This window comes from Melospiza georgiana, chromosome 3 (assembly GCF_028018845.1).
Source record: "Melospiza georgiana isolate bMelGeo1 chromosome 3, bMelGeo1.pri, whole genome shotgun sequence".
Classification (NCBI taxonomy): Eukaryota; Metazoa; Chordata; class Aves; order Passeriformes; family Passerellidae; genus Melospiza; species Melospiza georgiana.
In genome coordinates this window covers 38,847,132-38,869,425 of record NC_080432.1, presented here as the reverse complement: position 1 = coordinate 38,869,425, position 22,294 = coordinate 38,847,132, and the positions used below count along the sequence as shown (strand labels likewise).

The 22,294-nt window shown below is 36.3% G+C and overlaps 1 protein-coding gene across 1 annotated transcript in view; it reads right to left on the bottom strand.

Annotated features, from left to right (window-relative positions):
• The window catches only part of PLEKHH2 (pleckstrin homology, MyTH4 and FERM domain containing H2), a 49,080-nt gene that overhangs the window by 13,256 nt on the left and 13,530 nt on the right, over window positions 1-22,294 (bottom strand). Inside the window, exons 2-19 of the mRNA XM_058020818.1 lie at window positions 20,882-20,944; window positions 19,711-19,860; window positions 19,179-19,262; window positions 17,522-17,603; window positions 15,801-15,983; window positions 13,459-14,447; window positions 12,376-12,451; window positions 11,841-11,935; window positions 11,062-11,206; window positions 8,812-8,948; window positions 7,710-7,820; window positions 7,366-7,452; window positions 6,694-6,852; window positions 6,351-6,431; window positions 4,019-4,198; window positions 3,143-3,251; window positions 2,927-3,039; window positions 623-802 (exon numbers count right to left, since the gene is read on the bottom strand). Coding sequence (XP_057876801.1) covers window positions 623-802; window positions 2,927-3,039; window positions 3,143-3,251; window positions 4,019-4,198; window positions 6,351-6,431; window positions 6,694-6,852; window positions 7,366-7,452; window positions 7,710-7,820; window positions 8,812-8,948; window positions 11,062-11,206; window positions 11,841-11,935; window positions 12,376-12,451; window positions 13,459-14,447; window positions 15,801-15,983; window positions 17,522-17,603; window positions 19,179-19,262; window positions 19,711-19,860; window positions 20,882-20,944 — 3,024 coding nt within the window. The remainder of the gene's footprint in view (window positions 1-622; window positions 803-2,926; window positions 3,040-3,142; window positions 3,252-4,018; window positions 4,199-6,350; window positions 6,432-6,693; window positions 6,853-7,365; window positions 7,453-7,709; window positions 7,821-8,811; window positions 8,949-11,061; window positions 11,207-11,840; window positions 11,936-12,375; window positions 12,452-13,458; window positions 14,448-15,800; window positions 15,984-17,521; window positions 17,604-19,178; window positions 19,263-19,710; window positions 19,861-20,881; window positions 20,945-22,294) is intronic.

The window sequence follows — 22,294 nt, the reverse complement described above, 5'->3', positions numbered from 1 at the left end:
ATTCCAGGTCTGTTAATTCTATGCAAGCTCCAAGTATTGGCTTTCCTTTCAATTCATTTTGTATCTGGGTAGCAGTGAATAGCTGGTAGTGGTCAAAGGGATGAATTTCATGTATTAATAATGAAGCATGCAGGGTGAATGCAGAACAGCATGGCACACAAGAGGGGACTTCTATCAGAAGCCCTGACCCTTTTTGGATATTCCACTACACAACACCACAGCTTTACTTCACACTCATATTCTATTGAGTCATTTGCTATGTGGTTTAGCCCACCAGGCTTCCTGAGGTATTAATAAACTGTTTTAGATCTTTCTTTTAGGAAAGAAGCAGTTAAAAAAAAATTAGGTTTCTTACTCTCTTACTTAACACTTGACTTGAAGACAGCCCATTTTATGTCCATCCTTTACAAACAGCATGGGCTAAGATGTATTTTACCACCAGATACACATACTTTGTTGGAGAATAGCATCAGCTTTGTTTCAGGAAAACACAGCAGCAGTGAATTGGATCTTAACTCAGCAGATGCTGCAGAAAAGCAGAGCCTCTTTATCATCCTAAACACTCAGTGTAGTTCCTTCATTGCTGCTGAGATCACTACCATTAAAATAAATACTGAGTTACCTGTATTGGTCCTGCCTGGTTTTGTGGATGTCGACGCCTGGTCTGTTTAATAAGTTGGCAACAGATCTCATTTTGAAGTTCAGGATGTGTGAGGCAGATCTGCAAAGCACTTTGGGCCAAAGATACATGGTAATCAATGGCAGGAGAGTCAACTGCAGCATTTATAAACAACTGGCAGGTCTAGATATAAAATAATAAGCAAGTGAGTTTACATACAAGGGAGCTTCAGCAAATCTTAAGATGTTCTGTATGTCAAAAGTGTACTTTAATTGAAATCACAATTAGTAAGTTTACCAGTAGATTTGGAAAACACTGCTGGTTCTGCAAAATGGGGTGAAAAGGGGCCAGAATGGATGAAAATCTATACAGAGAGACTTGAGATAAAACACCTCCTACAACCCATGCTATTCACTCTGTATCTGAGTGAACTGTAACAGGGGTTGGAACAATTGTGGTGGCAGGAAAATTTAAGGACATGCTGAACACAGCTCACCCCTCTACAGGACTTTGAAATTCAATGTTTACAGCTCTCAGTGCCAGACATTGTAAAATGCTTCTGTAAGTAGTGAGCACAACATGGCAGCAAATACACAGATAAAAAATCCACAACTCAGAGCCATTGATTTACATCTTGGCTTCCATGGTATTTTTACTGTAGGATAAGTATGACCTTGCTTATACCCAGTACTGTCTTAGGAAAGCCAGCATTTGTTGTGCTGTGTTAGAAGAAAGGATTTATATCACTTGTTGCATTTACTGTATACAATAGTTGAATTTTTAAGGGATATAAGCAAAAATAAAGGAACTGGATAGAAGCCAAATCTATTTCTAGTCTATTTTTATCATAAATGGGATAACTGAAACATGATGTGATCTGTTTCTAAATTCCCTACCTGACTTCTAAGCTGATTTATACAAGGTTTCAATGAAGGTCATACAAGTAATCTCTAGTTAATTTACTTTAGGCAAGTATCTGTGATTTGAATTAGGTTAAAAAGTGATTTCCAAGAAGACCTAAATTTGTTTTTATCAAACAAGTACATTTCCTTGTAAATTTTTGTGCTGCAGGATTGCAGAAAATAAGATGGATGTACTTCTTTGAAGTGTTTCAAACATCCCAGAGAAACAAGCTGGAAAGTCTGCCCAAAAGTGTCCATGATGAAACATCGAGTGCTTGTCTTGAATTCCTCTCAAGATCTGAACCATAACATCAAAATTCTCCAGACAGTGGATGCTTCAGGGAATTTGTTCTTTAGACTTGTCTAAGTTTTGTGGAGAAAGTTCATTTATCCAACCTCCATGCTTCCAACTTGTAATTTATTTCACAACATACAGACAAAGGAACAGCAAAATTTTATTTTTTCTCTGAATTAGCTTTTATAGCCTGGAAGAGATTAATAACATTGCAGCATACCCCCTCTCATAGGCATCAACTACCTACCTGGCCTCCAGCTGGCAGAGCTGTAAGGCACAGAATTTCTCAAGAACTGTGGCTCAGTGGTTATGAACCAGTATGTGTCTTCTAATCATAAAGCATTTTTACTACACTGGGACACATATATATGTATGGGTATTTTTAAAGATCTGTGAGAGTCTTTCAAAGTGAACTCAACTCTTGTGAAATACTTTTAATATTTTTTCTATGGAATATTTTCTCTATTTATATTACTGAATAATTGGTCTTTTAAGAATAGCTACTTCATGTGAAAATATTTTTTTTAATTAAAAAGAGCAGTACAGTCCCTGCTTTCTATGTCAGTTTTAAATAATCCATGACTTGCGGAAACTTAAAATTTACTTTCTTTTCATTCTGATTTTTAAAATATATTCCAGATGATTTAGATGTATCTACAACAAAACTTTTTCCTATTATTTTTTCCTCTGAATCTAACTGAAAAAATAGTATTTCAGATACAGTTTTCTGAATGCAGAGATCTGTGCATGCTGTTATATTCTTTGGAGCTATGAACTTCAAGGTAAAATTATTATCACTCATGATAGTCATGGATTTCTCTACTAACTTGCACTTTATCAATAACTTATCAAATAAGTAGGAACACCAAAAGCTGAAGCCTAAACTGCTCCCTCACAACTGAAGGTTATCTTTACATTGGAAATGATAGTCTTTGGTGAGGGAAAATGGGCACATTTTGTTGTTGTCCATTAGTTACCTCCACTAAAGATAAAAATAAACCTATCTTTTTTCTTATTTTTTGAATATATCTAGTAAGCCAAATAACAGCCATTCTTTAGCAAAGAGTTAAAATAGTCAATTAATAAAAAAGGCATCTGCTATGGTTTTACCTTAAATAATTTAATTGCTTCAGTTTGCAAGGCTTCTGATGGCAGTGTTGTAAGAGGGGAAGTAATTCCTTCTTTGCTATGGCAAAGGGTAGGATGTCTCCAAATTTGAGAAGCTAAACAGATAAAATATATACATTTTGCAATTAATTCAGTTCATAAGTACATTTACTAAATAAGCACTGGAAGATCAGTATGTTGAAATGAAAATAAACTTACTGGCATCACCTTCCACATTTAGTAATTTGCAAAGAAGTTGTTCAAACTCAGATCCAACATTGACACTGGTACTTCCAGCTGCAACTGTCAGATGATAAAGCCATGTGTCCTAGAGCAGAAAAACATAGCAGCTCACTCGTTCTGTGCTGGAAGGAGCTGCTTCAGCAGGATTCTGCTCTCAGCTTAAAACCCTACCATGCACTCCTTTTGAAGCTCAAAGAAGTTTGCCTTTGGTTAAATAAACACACTTTCATGGTCTCTATGTTACAAATGTTAAGCAAGGAAGATTGGACAGAGCTCTCAAAAAGTTTTTACCCTCAGAAATCATGTCTAATTATCAGGGCATTCTTCCTTTCCTCTTCCAAATACTTAAGTCATTTTTTATCACTGCCACATCCTGCTAACCTGGGGATAAGTCCAGAAAGCAAAATGAGATCTACAAGATTTCTTGGGAACAATGAAGCACCAATAATAAAAATGGTTTTTACCCCGCCTCTCATTGCTCCTTTACTACAGTAGGGCAAGTCTGAGCAATGTCAGTCTTGTCAGTGAAAATGGATACAGTACCCTGTAACCTCTCAGCTACAGCTCTGTCTGCAAGTTACTGTATGTGAACAAAATTCTCATTACAGCATATAAGATATTCTGCACCATCTACTTATGTAGGCAAGCCTGCATATTTTTGTCTATTTTAACAAGGATTACCTACACTACCATTGATTTGCAGACAAACTCTGATCAATGTTAATAAAGGAAATACTATGAAAATACAAGCCAGGTGATTTGTAGTCCTTGTCCTCCTCTAGAAATATTCCTATCACAGCACCATACTCATAGATGTGCTACTGAAACTCAATAAAAACATCCATTTTTTACCTTCTCGTGTTTGGATCCTATGAGAAGATAAGTGGGTCCTTGGTCTTTGGGGTGGATAACAACAGTGTAATGGGTTGATAATAAACTGCGACCACTGGCTTCGTAATCTTCATCAGAATCACAGGATCTATCAACTTCTTCAACCTTTGCCTCAAAAAGCTTGATTTGACCGAGAGGAAACTAAAAGTAAAGGGTAATGTTTGTTTCAGTGCACACTGACTTTGTATTATATATTTTTATATTTGCTACTATACAGAATTTTTTCTTATTCTGCAAATAGAAATTAAAATGTGAACTACCATCTGTACCCATTTGTATTTACTTATTTTCAGTCCTGCCAAGGAATTTCAGATAAGCCAGATCTTGCAGAGAAATGAGACTCAAAATGAGACTGGTATGTGCCAAAGTCTGAAAATGAGATTTTCAAAAATTCTTTTCCAGATCTGCCTCCATATATAGCTAATGCAATAAATGTATGTTAGGGTGAGAGAAGTCATTCTTCAGAGTTCCCAAACCTGGTTCCAAGCAAAAATTTCCTGTGTCAAGCCTAGAACTTTAATTATGATCTTGTTATTTTAGAGGACAGGAATGTATTGTTGATGTATCTGGTTTGTTCATACTCTAAATTCAAAAGTTAGATTTTTTGTGTGATAGACCTTCTAGTTGGTTTCTTTCTCCAGTCTGAGAGATCACAGAGCTTCAGTGTTGAGCTGTTTATGTAGTTAGCATCATTTAGCAGAAAATATATTATCTAAAAAAGCCATTCAAGAGGAAATTTTCACAGAAATATTTCTTTCTTAGCCCTTATCAACAGGAAGCCTCAACAAACATAAATACAGGATGAAATCTCTTCACAACTGGGTGACAGGACTGAGAGAGGCTGACTGGTTGCTCTACACAAAACTCCCTCCTCTCACAGTGCCACTGGTAAGGATTAAAAAATGATGTGGTGATTTGTATTTTCTGTAGTGCTTCTGAAGCATTCAACTTTTTGAGTAAGATAAGATTCTGAGAATCAAAAGATATTGTTTCACATCTAAGTAGTCAAGATTGATTTATTCACCAAGTTTAAGTAAAACACAATTGGCTGGCTTTTAGTTTGAATTCCATTTTGAAAGGAGGTCAATTAAATGGACTCCATTATTGTATTAACCACTGCAGATAGTGTAATTTATTTCTGCACAGCCACAGTCAGCTACAGAAAACATGATTTTAATTAGCATATTGTTGAACATTAGAAATAAAGTAGCTTTGGAAAACTTTTCATACATATTCTGCTTACAAAAGCTGAATTCTCATTCTGTTCCAAGTTAGCAAACTCATTTCAATTTTACTTTAAAAGGGCAGCTAAACTTCTTCCAGATGTGAGGGAATTATTCACAAGAATCCAGCAAAATTCTTCACTAAAGAGCATGCTAAAATGCCAAAATATTCAGTGATGAAAATGTATAAATTCAGATATGTTAAACATTGAGATTTTTCCTTAGGAGAAATTGTAAAGTTAATTTTAATGTCTCTGTAGGATGAGCTTGAGATTATACTCAAGCCAGTTGATTCCAAAACCCTGTTTTACATTGTTTTAAAGAGAAAAAATTTGATGGATGGTTACTGCTATCTTATTAATACAGTTCTAGAAATGGGGTTTTGTTGAGTTTTAAATGGCTATAAAAGGAAAGGATGACAAAGGATATAACTGGCTCTATGCAAAAGCCATGAATTACTGACTCCAGTGTCATTGTCTTCTTAAAACAGAATTACAAATATGAGAATTTCTACTGATTTTTTTAATAATGGCTCAGTGGACTGTTCAAAATCCTGTTTCCGACCTGCCTCCATTAAAAAGATGTTTCTTGTGACAAAATACAATGCCTTGGGAGCAAAGGGACGAGTGAAAGTCATGTCTAGGAAGTGTCCTAGCTCTTGCAGCACTGTGTACATACAGTGACATACCAAACAAAAGGATTTGGAAGTCAACTGAGGGACAGAAAGAACATTTAAATTCTTGAAACTCTCAGTCACTGCCCACTGCAAGGCATATAAGAAAGAGTTTGCTTCCAGAACTACATGACAGCTGGGTCTTTTCTGATGCCTGTCAGAAAGGGACACCTGAACTCCAGGCAAACCAGTGCCCCCTTCATCTAGGGATAACATACATAACATGGATCACATCCTGTAGAAAGAGACCAATGGATGTGGTCTGCATTGCTGGCTATTAGGCAGAATCTTCCAGGCTGACAATCTGTGTATAATACCAAGGCCAACTGTACCTTAATGAAGATGTAGGTTTCTGTTTAAAGTCTACATTCTCTGAATAAACAAGAAAGGGACCTACCTTGTCTTCTTGATTACGGAAATAATACAAAGTTTTTCCAACTAAGGTACACCAAACCCTTTTGGAATATCCATGTTTCACCTGTAATTACAGAACATCAGTAATAATCATGACAGAGAAATACCGACTATTTTCACCATCTCTGAACTCTGATGATATTGGGAATGCATGTCTTGGTTCAAATTCCTATCCACATCACTGGACATAAAATTAAAATTGTGACTCTATTAAGGGCAAAAGAATCAGAGCATTAGATGAGATGCTCATTTAAAGCCCAGTAAGGCCACTGTTGGCCTAAACAGTGTTGGAAAAAAGCAGACTGGGGCAAGAAGTGTTTTCCTACCTTTGTAAGTAATCCTTTCATGGTTGGCTTGATTTCAGACTGTACAAAGAGTGGGCTGGCAGCCTGTATTTTGAGAACATTCTGCAGTACTTTGATCCATTCCTCTAAGATGTTGGGGGAATCTGCAGTCAGGTAGTATGTTCGTTTCTCTGTGGTCAGCTGTGTAGTAACAAGGAGTCTTGAGCTTCAAGAATTGACATATTTGACCCCACAGTGTGGGATATGTAACATACACCACCCAATGTAGCTCCACAACTTCAGGGAGTTTATCTTCCCCAAAGTACTTTTCAGTAATGAAACATTCCATGACAAGACAGAGCAGAGAATCTCAATCTAAATCTTTATCTGGGAAGTTCCAGGATGGCAAGTTGAAAAAACCCAGTTCTCCTTTCAGACAAATGAATTCTCTCTACCTCAATGGCTGACTCCAAGACTGCTCTCTTTATTTCTATCCCATATGTGATGATCTAACCTTTGTGGCAATACAAAAAAGACCCCAGGTAGGCCTTTTTATATTTCCTGTCACTGAAACAATTCTTTGGTTTCAAATGAAAAGCACATTATTCAATTCCAAGTCCACTCGGACTTCCAGTGCAACAGGGACTGGAACAAGGGGTTGGCTTTGGGGATGGAGGGAATGCTGAAACAGCAACAGAGGAGAAAAGCAGGCACCTGAATTGTTTGTTTTCCATCACCTCTTTCAATGTGGCTAGATGCATTTAGCTCAATTTGACCTTGAGGCTTTCGAATAACATCACTCTGGTATGGAAAGAATGGAAAAAGAGTATTTTAAATCTACCAACAAACAGCAATAAATTAATATAAGACTAATTTAAACATTAATCTTGAAAAATACTTTCTAGTTAGACATTGTGTACCTTGTACACCTCTTGAGGAAGTGAGTACTAAATCACTCTGTAACAGCTCAGAAACCAGAAGTGCATGCATATTTTTCCTTCTAGCAGCCTTAGATTATCAGTAAACAATCTAATACATAACAAGTTACATGTACTTACTGGAGATTTGTAATACAGCAATTCACCTCCTTTAAGCACAAACCACCGTCGTTTCCAGGTCTTTACTTTGCCACCCATTTTTAACAGATATCCAGATTTTTCCAAAGGTTCCTGGTTGTTTAGAAGTTAGATAAAAAGTGCTTAGATACACATATATACCTCTGCCCCTCAGAAATAGGTATAAATATACACAAAGAGGTACATTTTTAATCCAAGGACAATGTTTTTACAGGCATTGATTAGGACAAATGTCATGCACATGGGTTAACTAATGGATATCCCTACTTACTGTTATAGTACATGAAGGAGAGTAAGTGCCCCAAACTACAGAAAATAATGAAGAATATGATGATTTCTGATTTTACTTTCCAGTTGTTTATATTAAACAAGGAACAAGATTAATAAAATATAAAGTATTCTGTTTTTCCCAAGTCCAGGTCCTAACCTGAAAACCAGATATAAAGCACTCTAATTCAGAGCTCCTCACAGACAAACCTCTAGTGTGTACCTCTGCAGAACAGAGTTCACAGTTTTGCTCTGTGAAGAGCCTAAAACTATCTTCATCAGCAGGTTGTCAATCCACTTGTATGTTAAGACACTAACTACTAACATGAGCCATTAGAAGCTCCTGGAGGCTGACAATACCTCATAATGGTTTGGTTTGGCCTGTCTTCACATATTACTCTACCTAGGATTTCTCTGATGTTTTCCCTGTATGAGGAAAGGATAGAAACTTATTACTGCACATAGATTTCTACTGATGACTTCAGCTCCCCTTCTATTCACCTAACTATTCAAATAATAATTTTAAACTGTTTTGAGTATTTCATATGCAATCTGATAGCAGACCTGGTTACAAGAAAGGAAATTTCAAGTAATTTGGATTGAATTCTGGAGTTGTCAACCTATTTTTCCTTCATTATATAGGAAAGCTTAGAATTATCTTCCACTTTCCTTCACTAATTACAGTCTTACTTGGCTAACACTGTTGGTATATTTTGCTGTGAGTCAGCAAGACTGAATGAAAAGGTTTGGTAGCAGTCTTTGGACATAAATATACACACAGTAGCTCAGGTACACTTCACAGAACTTCAGTACTCACATTTTTTCCATTATCACTAGATGAGGAAGAGGTCTTAGGAAGTTTCTGCTCTGGCTCTGAATAGTCTGTATCTACTGAATATGCATCTGGAGGAATAGCATAGTCACTTTCTGAGGTCACAGAAGACAGAGATGCACCTGTGGTAAAAGAAAAAAGAGTTCTTTATATATACATCTTTATTACTTTAGAAACAACTGAGATCAGAACAGCCATGCAGAAGAAACATCTTAATAGAATCTGCAGGCAAACATAAGTATCAACATAAATCCATCAGGAACCAAGAATTTTATAGAATATCAGCACACTGAACTATTAGCTAATTCTCATTTTATTCATAATTAAGCAGTTAAAGTCTCTTATAAATGGAACAACAAAAAAATGTCTTCTGTATATTATCACCTTCTGCTACATTACCACAGCTTCTTTAAGGAGGGAGTTAGTGCCATGAATCATACTCATTGTCTAGGAAAAAACCCCAGGATCTTTAATTAAACTTAGCAACCTTCCCCCTTCACTTTCTGACTCACTATAGCATCTGGATTTCTCAGGCAACTGCCCATGTACTAAGAGGTCATTCTCAACATCTGCTTTGTGTTGAAACTTTAGGTGACTGTTTTGCAATCAGCATGGATTTGTATACCAGGGTTTTCTAAAAGTTTGATTTTCATATTTCAGGAGGATTTTAGAGTTTATTAGCTTTAATCCTGAAAAAATGTACCCTGCTTTCAATTCTAGTGGATCAGTAATAAAAATTCAAACTGCTCCCTCATTCATTACAGAAATATTTTCATGCATGTGAACATCTTCTTTTGTAAGGACTAGTCTTCCACTCTGCAAGGTTATACTCTAAAACTGAAATGAAAAGCCTTTTTTCCTTTGTTTCAATAATTTCCCAACTCATTTGCCAATTTTATTCTTAAAAAAGGCTTTTCTCATTTATTGCTTGAGTAATAAGCCACCAAGACTTTGAGAGTGGGCTCTTCTTACGATGGATCTTTCGTAACAAATTGCAGCGAGCCAATTGTGCTTTTGGTGAAATGTGTGACTGCCTAGATTTTTAAAGAATATGATCTGAATGAAGACATGTACATATGTGTTTGTGGTTAAGAAAGGTTTCCACACACGAAACAATGCATGAACAAAAGGAATGGTTCCATTTTACAGACACAGATATAAAGTGCAGGTGAAACCAGCTTTTAAATTACCCAATTTAGCTTTCCTGTTGTGTTAAGTACATAACATGAGATATGTCTGCAGCCAAGGCACTGGTTTCTGCTCAGCAGGATGGAGCTGCTGGGAAGCAGGATCTATGGGTCCTTTTCACACTAGTGTGGCAAAACTACATCACTGGAAAAGGACTGGGCTCCAGCTGTGGCTGCCACTGGAAATGCTGAGTGGGACCAGTGGCTCTGCCCCTCTGCTGCAGGGTCACTGAATGGAGCTCCTGGTAACTGGGATTTTTGCATGTATAACTGAGACTGCCCAATAATGTTATTTAGCTTTCTAAAGCAACATATAATGAGGAATCTTAACACTTGGCCACACTGGGATGTTGGACTCCCTTAGTTTACACAGTGAAGAAATACTCACAGAGATGTAACACTGATAACATCACCTAATGAGGAAGGACTGTATCTTTCAATATTATGATGCATATTATTTCCATTTTGCAGATGGAAAACACAGTCACCTAGAACTGTGAGATTTGTCTTCCACAGAACACAGAACATTACCAGATTTAAGTGTTCTAACTAAATCTTTGCACAGGACCTTAAGACAATCACTGTGAAAATGAAAGAAGTCTTCTATTGCATGAGGTGACAGAACCAAATAATTTATTAAGGGAACTTTTTCACCTGTTTTCTGATCACATGAAATTGTTTTATAAACTTGAATATATTTGTGTTTTCTTTCTAAAGGCATTTTTTTTTTCTAGGTAATTTAAATTTTTCTACAATTAAAAGTCACAGGAAGTCCTTGGCATGATAGAGTATAGGTAGAATGGTGCTTCTTGCTTTAAATGTACAAGTTACTTTTCCCTCAAGACAACAAGATTAATGCCTTAAAAAGATATTTATAATAACAGCAATAAAGCCATTTCTCCTGACTGAGTAACAGATCTGGGCTTTGAGAGCCTAGATTTTAGACGTCCATGCTATTTAGTGAAGAAATCAATTCCTAAGCAAATCATGTAAACTGCCTGGTTTTCCAGAGTTCCCAGAAGTTATTTGTTCTTACGGTTTTGCCCACCTCGTTTCATAGCCCGGGGGCTCCCTGGACCACTCCTGCTCCGAGAGTCAGACTCGGAAGTCCTTGAGCTGGACCGAGAGCTGTCTTCTTCCTCAGATCCTGACGACTCATCCAGAAATGGGCTGCTGCTTATTTGAGTTGCTTTCTGCAGAAGGGAACACAACATCCTTTGATACCTTGCATAAAGGGCATCAGTCATTTCCTTCATACTGTGGCAGGGCTCTGCTGGCTCCACAATACTCAGAGCTGTTCTTGCCTGGGTTGTGAGTTTTGGCACAAAAATATTAACATGAAACTGAATTCCCTCTGCCCTCTGCATACTCAACCACACCCATACTTTAAAACAGAAACCTGAGGTAGCTCAAGGCATGGGTCTTTCCAAATCACAAAAGGCTGCCAGGAGACAAACAATGCTGTGATTACTGACTGCTGGCTGTGTGACTAGAAACAGCTTTGGCACTGACACAAAGACATTTCTACACATACACACACTTTTAATTATGACATTGAACGCCATGCGGTTCTGCTTAATAATTAACAAGCCTTTGGAAAAAATCAACAAGGAACCTAAGAAGAATTGACCTAGGCCAGTAACATTTTATAGGCAGTATTTTTTTCCACCCAGCTATTTGACATTTCTATTACTTCTGGGGGTCTTTGATCTCTATACATCAACTTACAACATATTTGGCATGGTAGTATCAAATGTGAAATAGCAAGTTCCTGGATGTGAAGCCTAATGGTACTTTAAAATTTTCTTTAAACAGTAATACAGTTACCCCTTTCAAAGTGGTGTAGACAGGAGTGGTCATGTTCTTATATATCAGAGAAGTGTATAATCCAGATATGGAGCATGAAGTCAGTGAAACAGCATCTAAAAAAGCAACATATTTTATAAATTGCCTTCCTAATTCACCCCCCAATTAACAAAATTAAAATTTAATTTTTTGCATTGTATAACTGCTATAAAAAAATAACTCTTGAACTGTTTTGGATGTGAGATTTATAGCTTTTTGAAATTTACAGTGCTTTTAAAGACATAAATAAAATTGCAGTCACGAACATTAGCCCTTTTAAAATTGGTACTTGGTATAGATTCTTCAAAGTAGTGAAATGCAAAGTAAACTGGAATGAACAAAGTACAAATTCAGCACAAAGTCAAGATGTGAGGTACCAGAAGATAACCAATAATCTTCTAGGCTTTAAACAGCTGTTAAATAAACCTTTCTAAAAATATTTTAAAGGTCCTTGCTCAAAAATCACCAGAAGAAGAGAACTTATGTCAATGGGACAATGAACAGCTAAACCACTTACTTTTATTAAGAGATTCCATGGTGAAAGCTTCAGACATCCTTAAACCAGATTTGGCTACAGCATAAATTCTACTTTCCTATACAAGCAGAATGGATTTGATAGTAGATAATTAAAATACAACAATTACTTTTGTTCTGTTTAGCCTCCTAGTCTTTGTGTTAGTGCAACTATGTGATAAAATGGTTCCTAAAATGACATTGTCAATAGCAGCTGAAAAATGCATCCTTCTTTTGTGTGCTGTACACTGATAGCCATAGCCTTTTCTGACATTTTTCATACAACGTAAGTAACTTATTCTTAAAAATACTATTATCAGGTGCCAAAGAAGCTTCAGTAAGAATGTTTTTTAATGGAAGATGGGGTGTTAGGAGCAGAGAAATGCCATTAGAACACAACTTTTTAACCATTTTGTGTTAAAAGACGACAATAACAAAATGTATAATGCAAAAAGTTCAGTAAATATAGAGAAGTTGTTACATAATGTATTATTCCCGAATAATAATTAATAAATATATTTAATAAATTATTAATTAAGAAATCTCTGACACTGAAACCACAGAATTAGTGAGTTTTGACACAGCTAATTTTGGATTTTGTGTAAGACATATTAATATCTATTTTAATATCCTGACTGATGGCTTTAAAATTTTACTTGGAAATGTGATCAATTACTTCTGTAATTTGTAGTTGTCTGCTGTCAACTTAATTGTCTAGATTGTGAGTGGTACAGTGGTTACAGCAAGGGCATTGACAACATTCTTGGGCTGTATTAGTGTTCAGATAAATAAATAAATGTAGTCATAAGCATTACATCCTTGGATACACTCAAGAAGACATACATAACTTACATGTCACATGAAAAAAATCTAGGTTTGTCTATAAAATACAGACTATGTTTTTCAGTGGCAGGAATACTGTGCTGAAAATAAAACTAGATTCTGAGCTTGTAGTTATGATGAAGGTAATGCCCTGTCTTGTCAAGAAACAGAAAGTAATTAAAATAAAGGCAAAAAAAATCCCAGAAGAGAGTAATGAAAATAAGTTAGTTTTGCCAGCAGGAAAAATCCCTATAAACACACTTACCCAGGAAGGAAATCGATGCAATGGAGGCGTTGGAGGTTTGTTGCTAGCACCCTTTTTTGTCATATCACAAAGTTCTTGGGCTTCAGCATTTTGTGCTTCAGTGGTGTCATAGGTAAACACTCCTTCATCACAGCTAATCTCCATTTTCTCTAAAACATCAGCATCTTCTCCATCCACCAGATCTATGTCTGTTTCCTGAGGTCTCCACGGACGGATCATGCTTATGGCATTTCTGTTCCTACCAAACATTCTGTCAGAACTCAGCTGGGGCTGGCTTAGGTGTTTCTTTGCTAACACTGAATTTAGACTAAAGACATTAGGAGTCCGTAACTTTGGATGTGGCAAATTTGAGGGAAAATCTGATGGAGTTGTGCATTGAGAACCTGCAGAAGTTGCTGGAATTGGGTGTTTGGGTGTCAGAGAAGGAGTTAAAATTGGACTTGGGGTATTTGCCTCACTGGATGAGGATGAATAATCAAGCCTCTGTGATTGAAATTTCTTATTCAGTTCATCTGAAGAACTGTCTTGGTCTTTCTTTTTCCTTGTGAAGTCAGAGTTGCACTTTCCACCCGGATTGTTCAGGCCTTTTCTTTGGGACCCTTGCTGCCATGAGTATAGCTTCTTTTGCTGAGTCCTCTTAACATCAAAACTCTCTTCTTCAAAAAGAGAACTGCTGTCATCAGATGCTGTCAAATACATTTCACTTCCCACTCTACTGTACCTTGCATTCTCTTCAGATGTGTGGCTTGAAAGAGTTGATGCACACCTGGATTTCAGTCCTTTATTGTCTCCTCCATCCTCATCTGAGCTCCAGTCACTCCCAGTAGTGCATGAGTTCTTTGACATGTCACTGTCTATGTCTTTGGATGAGCAGCTTGTTCTCACATTTTTGTTCTGCTCTGAACCAGAGGAACTTTGTTGCAATGACTTCTGACCTTTATTTGTCTCATGTACAGGACCAGCAAAGGTAGTTTCCAGGATATCCTTCTCTGGAGGAGGAATATAATGAACAGGAGAAAATTACTTTAGCAAACCTGACCTATAAATGGTTTTGTCATCACGTCTGCAAGTAGCAAGTAGGTAGTAATTTCAAATGCATGAGAACATTTGCGGTTTTTAATACTGTAAATAATACACATGAAGAAAAATACCATAATTTTTTTAATGTGACTGAATTCAAATTAAGTTTGCCAAAAAACTGTAATAAATGTTACTCAAAGTTCTAGCTGAACTAAAAATGTCAATAAATATAAAGATAAGCAGACTGGAGCCATATTTTAAAGCCATGTATGTGTGAAAACAAACAAACAAACAAAACTAACAAAAAGCCAACTACTTAAGAGGGCATAAAAATTTAGCTGCTTTATTAAATCTAAGGAAAGTTAAAGTTTAATAAAGCTTGTCAGAAAGGATTTTCATTAACAAATCAAGTATTGTGAGCATTTCTACAGTGTTTATACACAGAAATTTATTCTGGGAGCTATAATTGTATTCCCAATGGTGAATGCTTAAAATACACAAGAGTCTCATGGAAAGTACTTCAGGAAAGACGCTGTGTTAAAAATAGCTTTGTTCCTGCTCTTTGCTTTTACCTGGTTTTACAAGAAAGAGCTAGAGCTTGCAACATGTTAGTGAGGCCTGCATGTTCTCAAATTAAACTGGATGCAAGAACTAGGGTTTTTCTTCACAGACACTTAGAAAAGGCTGTGTTAAATACCTGTGTAAAGTTAAAGTGGACTGAATAATGCAAAGGTGTTAATTTCACCCACATTAAGTAATGAAGTCCCCAAAATTATCTGTTTCCATCTAGGCAAGCCTAAGATTCTATGCCTTATCCTTTCTCTGGGAAAAATCACTCTTACTTCAATTCTCTCCTCTGTAAAAATAGAAGTAATAATACATAGCCACCTTCATAATGAACTTGCTGTAATATAAATACACAAAATATTCATAGGACCTCTTTCAGTTTCTGATTTTCAAAAGACTTTAGGTTGCCATTTTGGATACCATGATTAACTGTGGAGAAAATACTGAAGTCATAAACAGTACAAGGGATTTGAGCAAAGGACCAGAGCAACAACAAAGGTCACAGCCACATCTTTACTTTGCAGCCAAAGCACCCAGGAGCCTCTGCATGCTGCCAGATAATGTATTAGTGGTATTACAGAGATTCTAGTGCTCAACAGGATGATTTCTTCCTAGTAGTAGAAGAGTAGCAATGAAGAGGGAGACAGTAGTGGTATGCAGTTTGAAAACAGCTAGTTTGGGTGCACTGACAGAGTTGTTGATTTTAGTTTCCTGCTTGTGTCAGAACAAAGATGGCAGTGTTGATGACAAGGTACCTGGCATGGTTTTGCCTTCAGGGTAGTCTGACTCCTTAGATGAAGCCTTGCTTATTTCTTCAAGCTTAGGAGAGGGTTGAGGACTTCTTGCTCTATTTGAAAAGCATCCAAAAGTCAAACTGCTTAATCGCTGACACTCTCCAGGCTTTTGTGTTGAGGTAACAGATTTCTTACCAGTAGCTTCTGAAGAATAGTAATTCAGAAATCTTGTGTTAGTGAGATACAACAAGCTATGCAACTCTTCTCTTTACTCTACAGTGCAAAGTTTTTTTTTTAAAGGTAACTAAAATTTAGGGGAAAAAAAGATAATAAAATGTATTATAGGAAAAAAAAAGCTACCTGACATCTCTCTGTATCAGGAGAAACCCAGAGTAATGTTTCTAATTCTTAAAAATTTATATAATAATAGAAAGAAAAAAATCTTTTAACAATTTCACAGGAAATACAGAAGAGTAAGTTACCAGGTTTAGAAGGTCTATATGGAGGAGAACTTCAAGAGAAAGTGAATGCAGAAATTGATGAACTGCCTCAAACATGAAATCTGTCCATCCCTGTTCATAAAAATCCCTGTGGTGGATCCAGGAACAAAAGGCCCTTACTCTACCTGTAAAATTGCTTAAAACAGCACCACATGTTCATAATTTATAGCCTGTCACCAGCACGGACACTACAAATGGTAATAAATTTCTTAATATTTTTGGGCACATCAGTAACTGTGCATTGGAAACTACAAAAGTTTTGGTGTCAAAAAGCCTTTAAATAGATCTCTCAGAAGAGAATGACTAGAAGTATATGGAAGAAGTATGTTGCTACTTATCAAATGATAGCAAAGAACTAAAACTATCCAGTTTCTTCATTAACAGAAAAGTGCATTTGAGTTTAAAAACTTTATATTGTATATGAATTTGTAAATTTTTGTATTCTCATATATTATGCATATTATGCATATCCTCTACACACATTTCTAAATATTTGTGTATTTACAGGTATATGTAAGATACATTATCAAGAAATGAGGGCTAGGTATCAAATTAACAAAATTTTCAAATTATAGTAAATTGTCAGATCAACCAAATGTGGAGAGGACAAGGGGAACCTTCAGACACACTTAAGTTGATGAACAGGCAACATGGTGGGGAAAAAAATTCAACTTTGATCTTATAACAATGCTTCTTGGAGGGAATATTCCTCTCTTTTCTATTTACACTTCATGAGTTTTAAATTTGCTGTACCCATTTGGAGAGGAACTTAGTGATACTGGGTCTGAATTAAGATTTTGGATCACTGTAGTCAAAGGTAGTAACAAAAAATATCTGATTGGAGTTCTGATTCCCAGCTGACCCTTTGCTAGAAAAAGCAAATGCAGAGTGACATTCATGTGTTCTTTAACAGTTTTATGACCACCTATGCTGTAAAGATGTGAAAGCAAAGTTCTCTCCTAAATCCAGTAAAATCTTATTACTTGTAGAACCTCTTAAGTAACAGTGGTACCCATTCACTCCAGTAATACCAGTTGTGCCTTGTCTGTGTGTCTTTTCAGCATAAAACCAAATGATTCCTTCCTAACACCTTCATGTACAGTCACCTGTATGTCAGTTCATACTCTCTGAAATCTTTGTGATTTCACAGAATATTTTCAATCATGTAGATGCACAAATTAATAGGGAATAGAAAGAAATATGCCATAGAGAGAGAAGTTTTCAGAAGATTTGTACATTTACCTTGCAGTTTAGATTGTACTGTTTTCATCTCTTTGGTTTGCTTTTGGTTGATCAAGCGAAGGTTCTGATTTTCCACCTCTAACTAAAAGCATATAAATGTAATCTCATCCATTGGTGAAACAAATCTTAAAGTCATTACATCTTTTATGTTTTCTCTGAATTTCTGCTTATCTAAGGACAGAGCAAGTTCAAATAATAATCTCCTCTCTGCTACTCTAAATACCAGTCTAGGTCTTTAGAGTAGTTCTTTCATTTAGAGCTGTTCTTTTATTTAGAGTTGTTCTTTATTCTGAACAACTAAATTTCCTGCAATGACTATTTGTTCAATTCTGCCAAAATCATTCCCCCAACCAAGCAAACCCATGACTGCTTTAACAATCCTTAATAAATAAGAGGAAAAAGAAAACTGCATTGGCATTTTCAATAAAAGCAGAAGGCTAGAATTACAAACTCCTGTGCCATTTGGCAAAACCAAGAGTGAGCAGAGGAATCAGAGGGAATTCTGGTCCTAATGCCTCCTTACTATCCTACAGCAAAAATAAAAAAACAAAAAACAAAAAACAAAAAACAAAACAGGCGCCAACAAACTTTATACCAAACAAAAGTGTTTGTACAGGAAATAAAAAAAAATAACAACCCATTGCTGTAGCCCCCCAGTGGGAGGTAAAAGATGCTGGTTCAAACTCCTGCTCCAGATTAGGCAAACAGATTTGAATCTGAGTATCCCTTTTGTCACACAGAAGGGAGCCAGCAATTCCATTCCCCACTGAGTGACACTTAGTCACATCTGTGAAACTGGCTTGAGATTTTCCATGAAGAGTAAGTAAATACTTTGAGTCATACTTGATTTTGTCCAAACTTTTTCCTGTTAATTTTAGCTAAATTTAATGGCATTTTTATTAAATTATTTCTAAATAATTTACTTTAGCCCCCACAGATGAAAAGTAAATATTTTATGTAAGAACCTTCTAGTTTCTTACTTCAAAAACAATAACTTAATTGTTTTTCAACTTGAGTATAACTTCCAGTTAACTACAAGAGAGTAAGATTTTAACTTTTATGGGCAACTTTGAATTCTACACCCAGGGAGGAGAAAGCACAGCTGCACCCCAAAGCTGTCAGCTTTAGGCAGGGCATAGACGTGGTTATCTTACCACAGCAGAGGAAAAATGGAGACAACTGGTCTCTTGAAACTAGAGCTGGTGTCCCTGAAACTATTCATGATTAAGAGTAGTGTGGGCATTGTGTAATAAAAAATGATCAAGGCCTTATTTCTGCCAGGCCCCAGCAGGCTTGGTTGGCTTTCTGGAGATTATTCACACTTTAGGCATCTGCTTGAATAAGCTGAGTTTGCCAGCTAAGCTCTCTCAACTAGTGGAGAAGTTGACATTTCAGAGACCAGTGCTGGGTCCTTCCTTCAGAAAGAGGACCCAGATCATACTGGCTGACCAAATCAGACATCAGAATTTGCATTACATGGACACTCTGCTCTCTGTGCTGTTGTTTTCAATTCTCCTTTCCAGCGAATAACTAGAAAATCAGTGAAACTGGGAAGCAATGTTTCCAAGGCATGCAGGCCTTTAACAGCCAAAAGGTCTAAGGGATATCCAGTCACACCATTATATTCCCTGTGTAAGTATTGTAGCAAGAGTTATACCTCATGAAGCTTGACTGTCACCCATTCTTTTATTTTAGCTGCTTTTTCTTCTATGATTTTTGCTTCTTGCAGTCTTATTTGCTTCTGGAAAAAATTGACATAAGCATATTTTTCACTGAGTAATACAATCTGTCTGAGTAGCATCTTCAGACACAAATCCCAAGATTGCTTAAAGTAATTCAGGCTCCTGGGTAATACATAGTGATTTTTTAAAAATGAGGAATAGAGTCTTCACAGAGGCTGCTATTCCTCCTTCCTCTAGTAAGAATGAAAGCTCTTCAGGGGGGACAGTGAAGAGGAATATCATCTTTCTCCTCTTAAAGGTCACATGTTCTTCCAATGGAAGCCAGAGCTTAATTTGAAAAGGAATAAGCACTATTCAAATTATATACTTCCAATGGGAACCTCTTTAATCAAACAACAAAAATAACGGTAAACTTTTCTGTCATCCATTGATCTAAATTTTTATTTTACTTTTATATAATTAAAAAGGGGATTGATTTTTCTCTTTTTTAACACCATTATTCCTAACCTGTTCTTCAAGTTGTTGCTCCAATTTTTGTATTATATCATTTTTATCTTGTATCAGGATCTCCAGATCTTGACATCTCTTATACAACCTGGTTTCTGATTCACTTGTTTGAACATTTGCTGCTTTTAATTTCTCTTCCATGATCTGCACCTATTTGGAAAGTCAAATATAAAAGTTTAAGGAACATAACACTCCAAGTCAAAGCTAGTAATTTAATCACAAAATAAAGTTGCCTCTGCACTTAAGATTCAAGACAACCCTGCAAAGTTTTGAAGCCTATTTGAGAAGAAATAGGTTCATTATATCTCCCTATTCATTTAATACCAGCAGGACTGGCAAAGCACTGAAAGATCTTACACAGATTTTGTTACTATCTGTGAGAGGCTTCTAGTTTTGTAACACAGAAGCTTTTAGAAACACCAGTATGGGAAGAATGCAATTTATCTACAGGGAGCTGTAAACAATGTTTTAATAAATAAACAATTGCACACTATAAAAAACCCAGCAAATTATCGGTAGCATTCTAAAAAATTGCTTAAAAATACTTGGCTTGCAGTCAGGAATGTTTTCTAACTCCAAATTAGTACATGAACATTTTAGTCTTATAATTTTCAGTTTCTATCTGTCTCACAGTAAGATTTGAGGAATGTTTCAGGGATACCAGAGATATGTTCATAAAATGTCTACATTAGCTTAAGTCTGCTATTTGGAATCAAAAGGCAACTTCAGTTCAATATTTAGCTACGATCTCATTCTTTAAATGATGTAACTTCTACAAGAGGAACAAACAACACAGAACAGTTCTATTTAAAAGGTGTATTGGGTAGCCTGATTTTATTTTCCTACAGATCTTCTAAAACAGATCATTGTTTCCTCTCCCCTTTGTTTCCACATGCATCATGTATCCAAGGTTCATGATGCACTAATGAAGAAGCTCATTCCATGTATCTACTTTTGGTTTGTGATGTTAGCTTTGACTTTATTGAAATGAACTGAATAGTGAGCAAAGAAAGGTGTTAGAACTCTCTGTTAAGACAAATCAATAGACTTTAAAGGAAACTGTCTTCTTCTCCATTTTTAGAAGTACTTAAAAATCAAGCAATTTTTTGACTTTCACCTCATTAAAGTACCACATGCACACAGCTAATGGAGATATTTATTCCATTTATACCTGCTGAAACGCTCTCTCTGCCTGATGATCAGCATCTATAACTTGCTTCTCAAGCTGCTGCATCTGTAGATGTATAAAAACATACAGTTAAATAGCCATGCCTTCTGCCTCTCACCAGGAAAACATATTTTCATGGTCTGTTTTGAAAAAGGAAAGGACACATGGTGGGCAGGAACATAAAAATAAAAGGATAAACTGTGTGTGTCAGACTGGAACAGAATTGTGACTGTATTAAAACATTGTAAATATTCTTCAACAGAAAAAAAGATATACACCTTTTTTCATAATTAATTCTCTAGCTGTCATATGACACACTGCTTTTTCTCCCCTGCTACCAAGAGTAAAAATTCCTTTGACAATAGTCCTGAAACTTTCCTCATGTTCTTCCAAAAGACGCAAGAGTAGAGGGAACGTGGCTGCTAATCCTTCTGATGTTGACAAATTTAGTGTTTTGGAGAAATATACTACAAGGACTGTCCCAGACTTCTCCAGTGTTGCACGAAAGAAGGCAGGATGTGGCAGAAGGGACAGGTGGCCTCAGGTGCTGCACAGCAGTGGATGAAGACAGAGAGCAGTGTCCGTGGAGAAGGGCAGGTCACCTCTGAGAGGAGAAGACCCTGATCTCTTACTTTACAGCCATGCCTGATGAATCATGGGCTCAGTCTTTGCCCAGGGCCTTGGAAAACCCCTGCATTTTACAGCATTTATTTTTAAGGCTTTCCCAACAATACAGAACAGGCCAGAAAGATATACTTTGTTTACATTTTGTTACATTTTGTTAACAGCCCTTTAGTCTGATTTTGCTGATCTATTTAATAAGTAAGCCCTGGTTTGAAGTAACACTTGAGAATTCATAAGATATTAATGACTTAAGGGCTTAGTGGTTCTCAGGAAATATCTAGATAAGACCCCAGTTCATCAAATAATTAATATTGCCATACTCAGTATTCAGCTTGAAAATTGGTCTAAGAAAACCATATGATTCAAATAACGCAAATGGAACCCATTTATTCTTTCTTCAATTTACTGCATGGTTTTAAAATAATCAGTTTCATCCTATCTTGTTTGTACTCAATTTCTGGCATCTTTCAGTTTCTTTTTAACTCTCCATCTCTTTTTTTCTCTTCCCACTTATGCTGCTAGTCACATGAAACCTTTAGCACCATATCCATACAAGGACAGAATCATCATTTTCTATCAATCAGTAACTAAAAATAGAGAAAATGAGTTTTCAGAAAAAACCAGAACACTAACAGAAAAAAAAGCAGCTATGACTCACCTTCCAGTACTTTCTCATACAATACAAAACCCCAAAGTCTACATTATAATAATACCACAACACACCAATGATACAAGAGCAACAAACATTTCACAATCCACATGGTTATGGTCAGGTCTCCAGTGAGTTGTTTT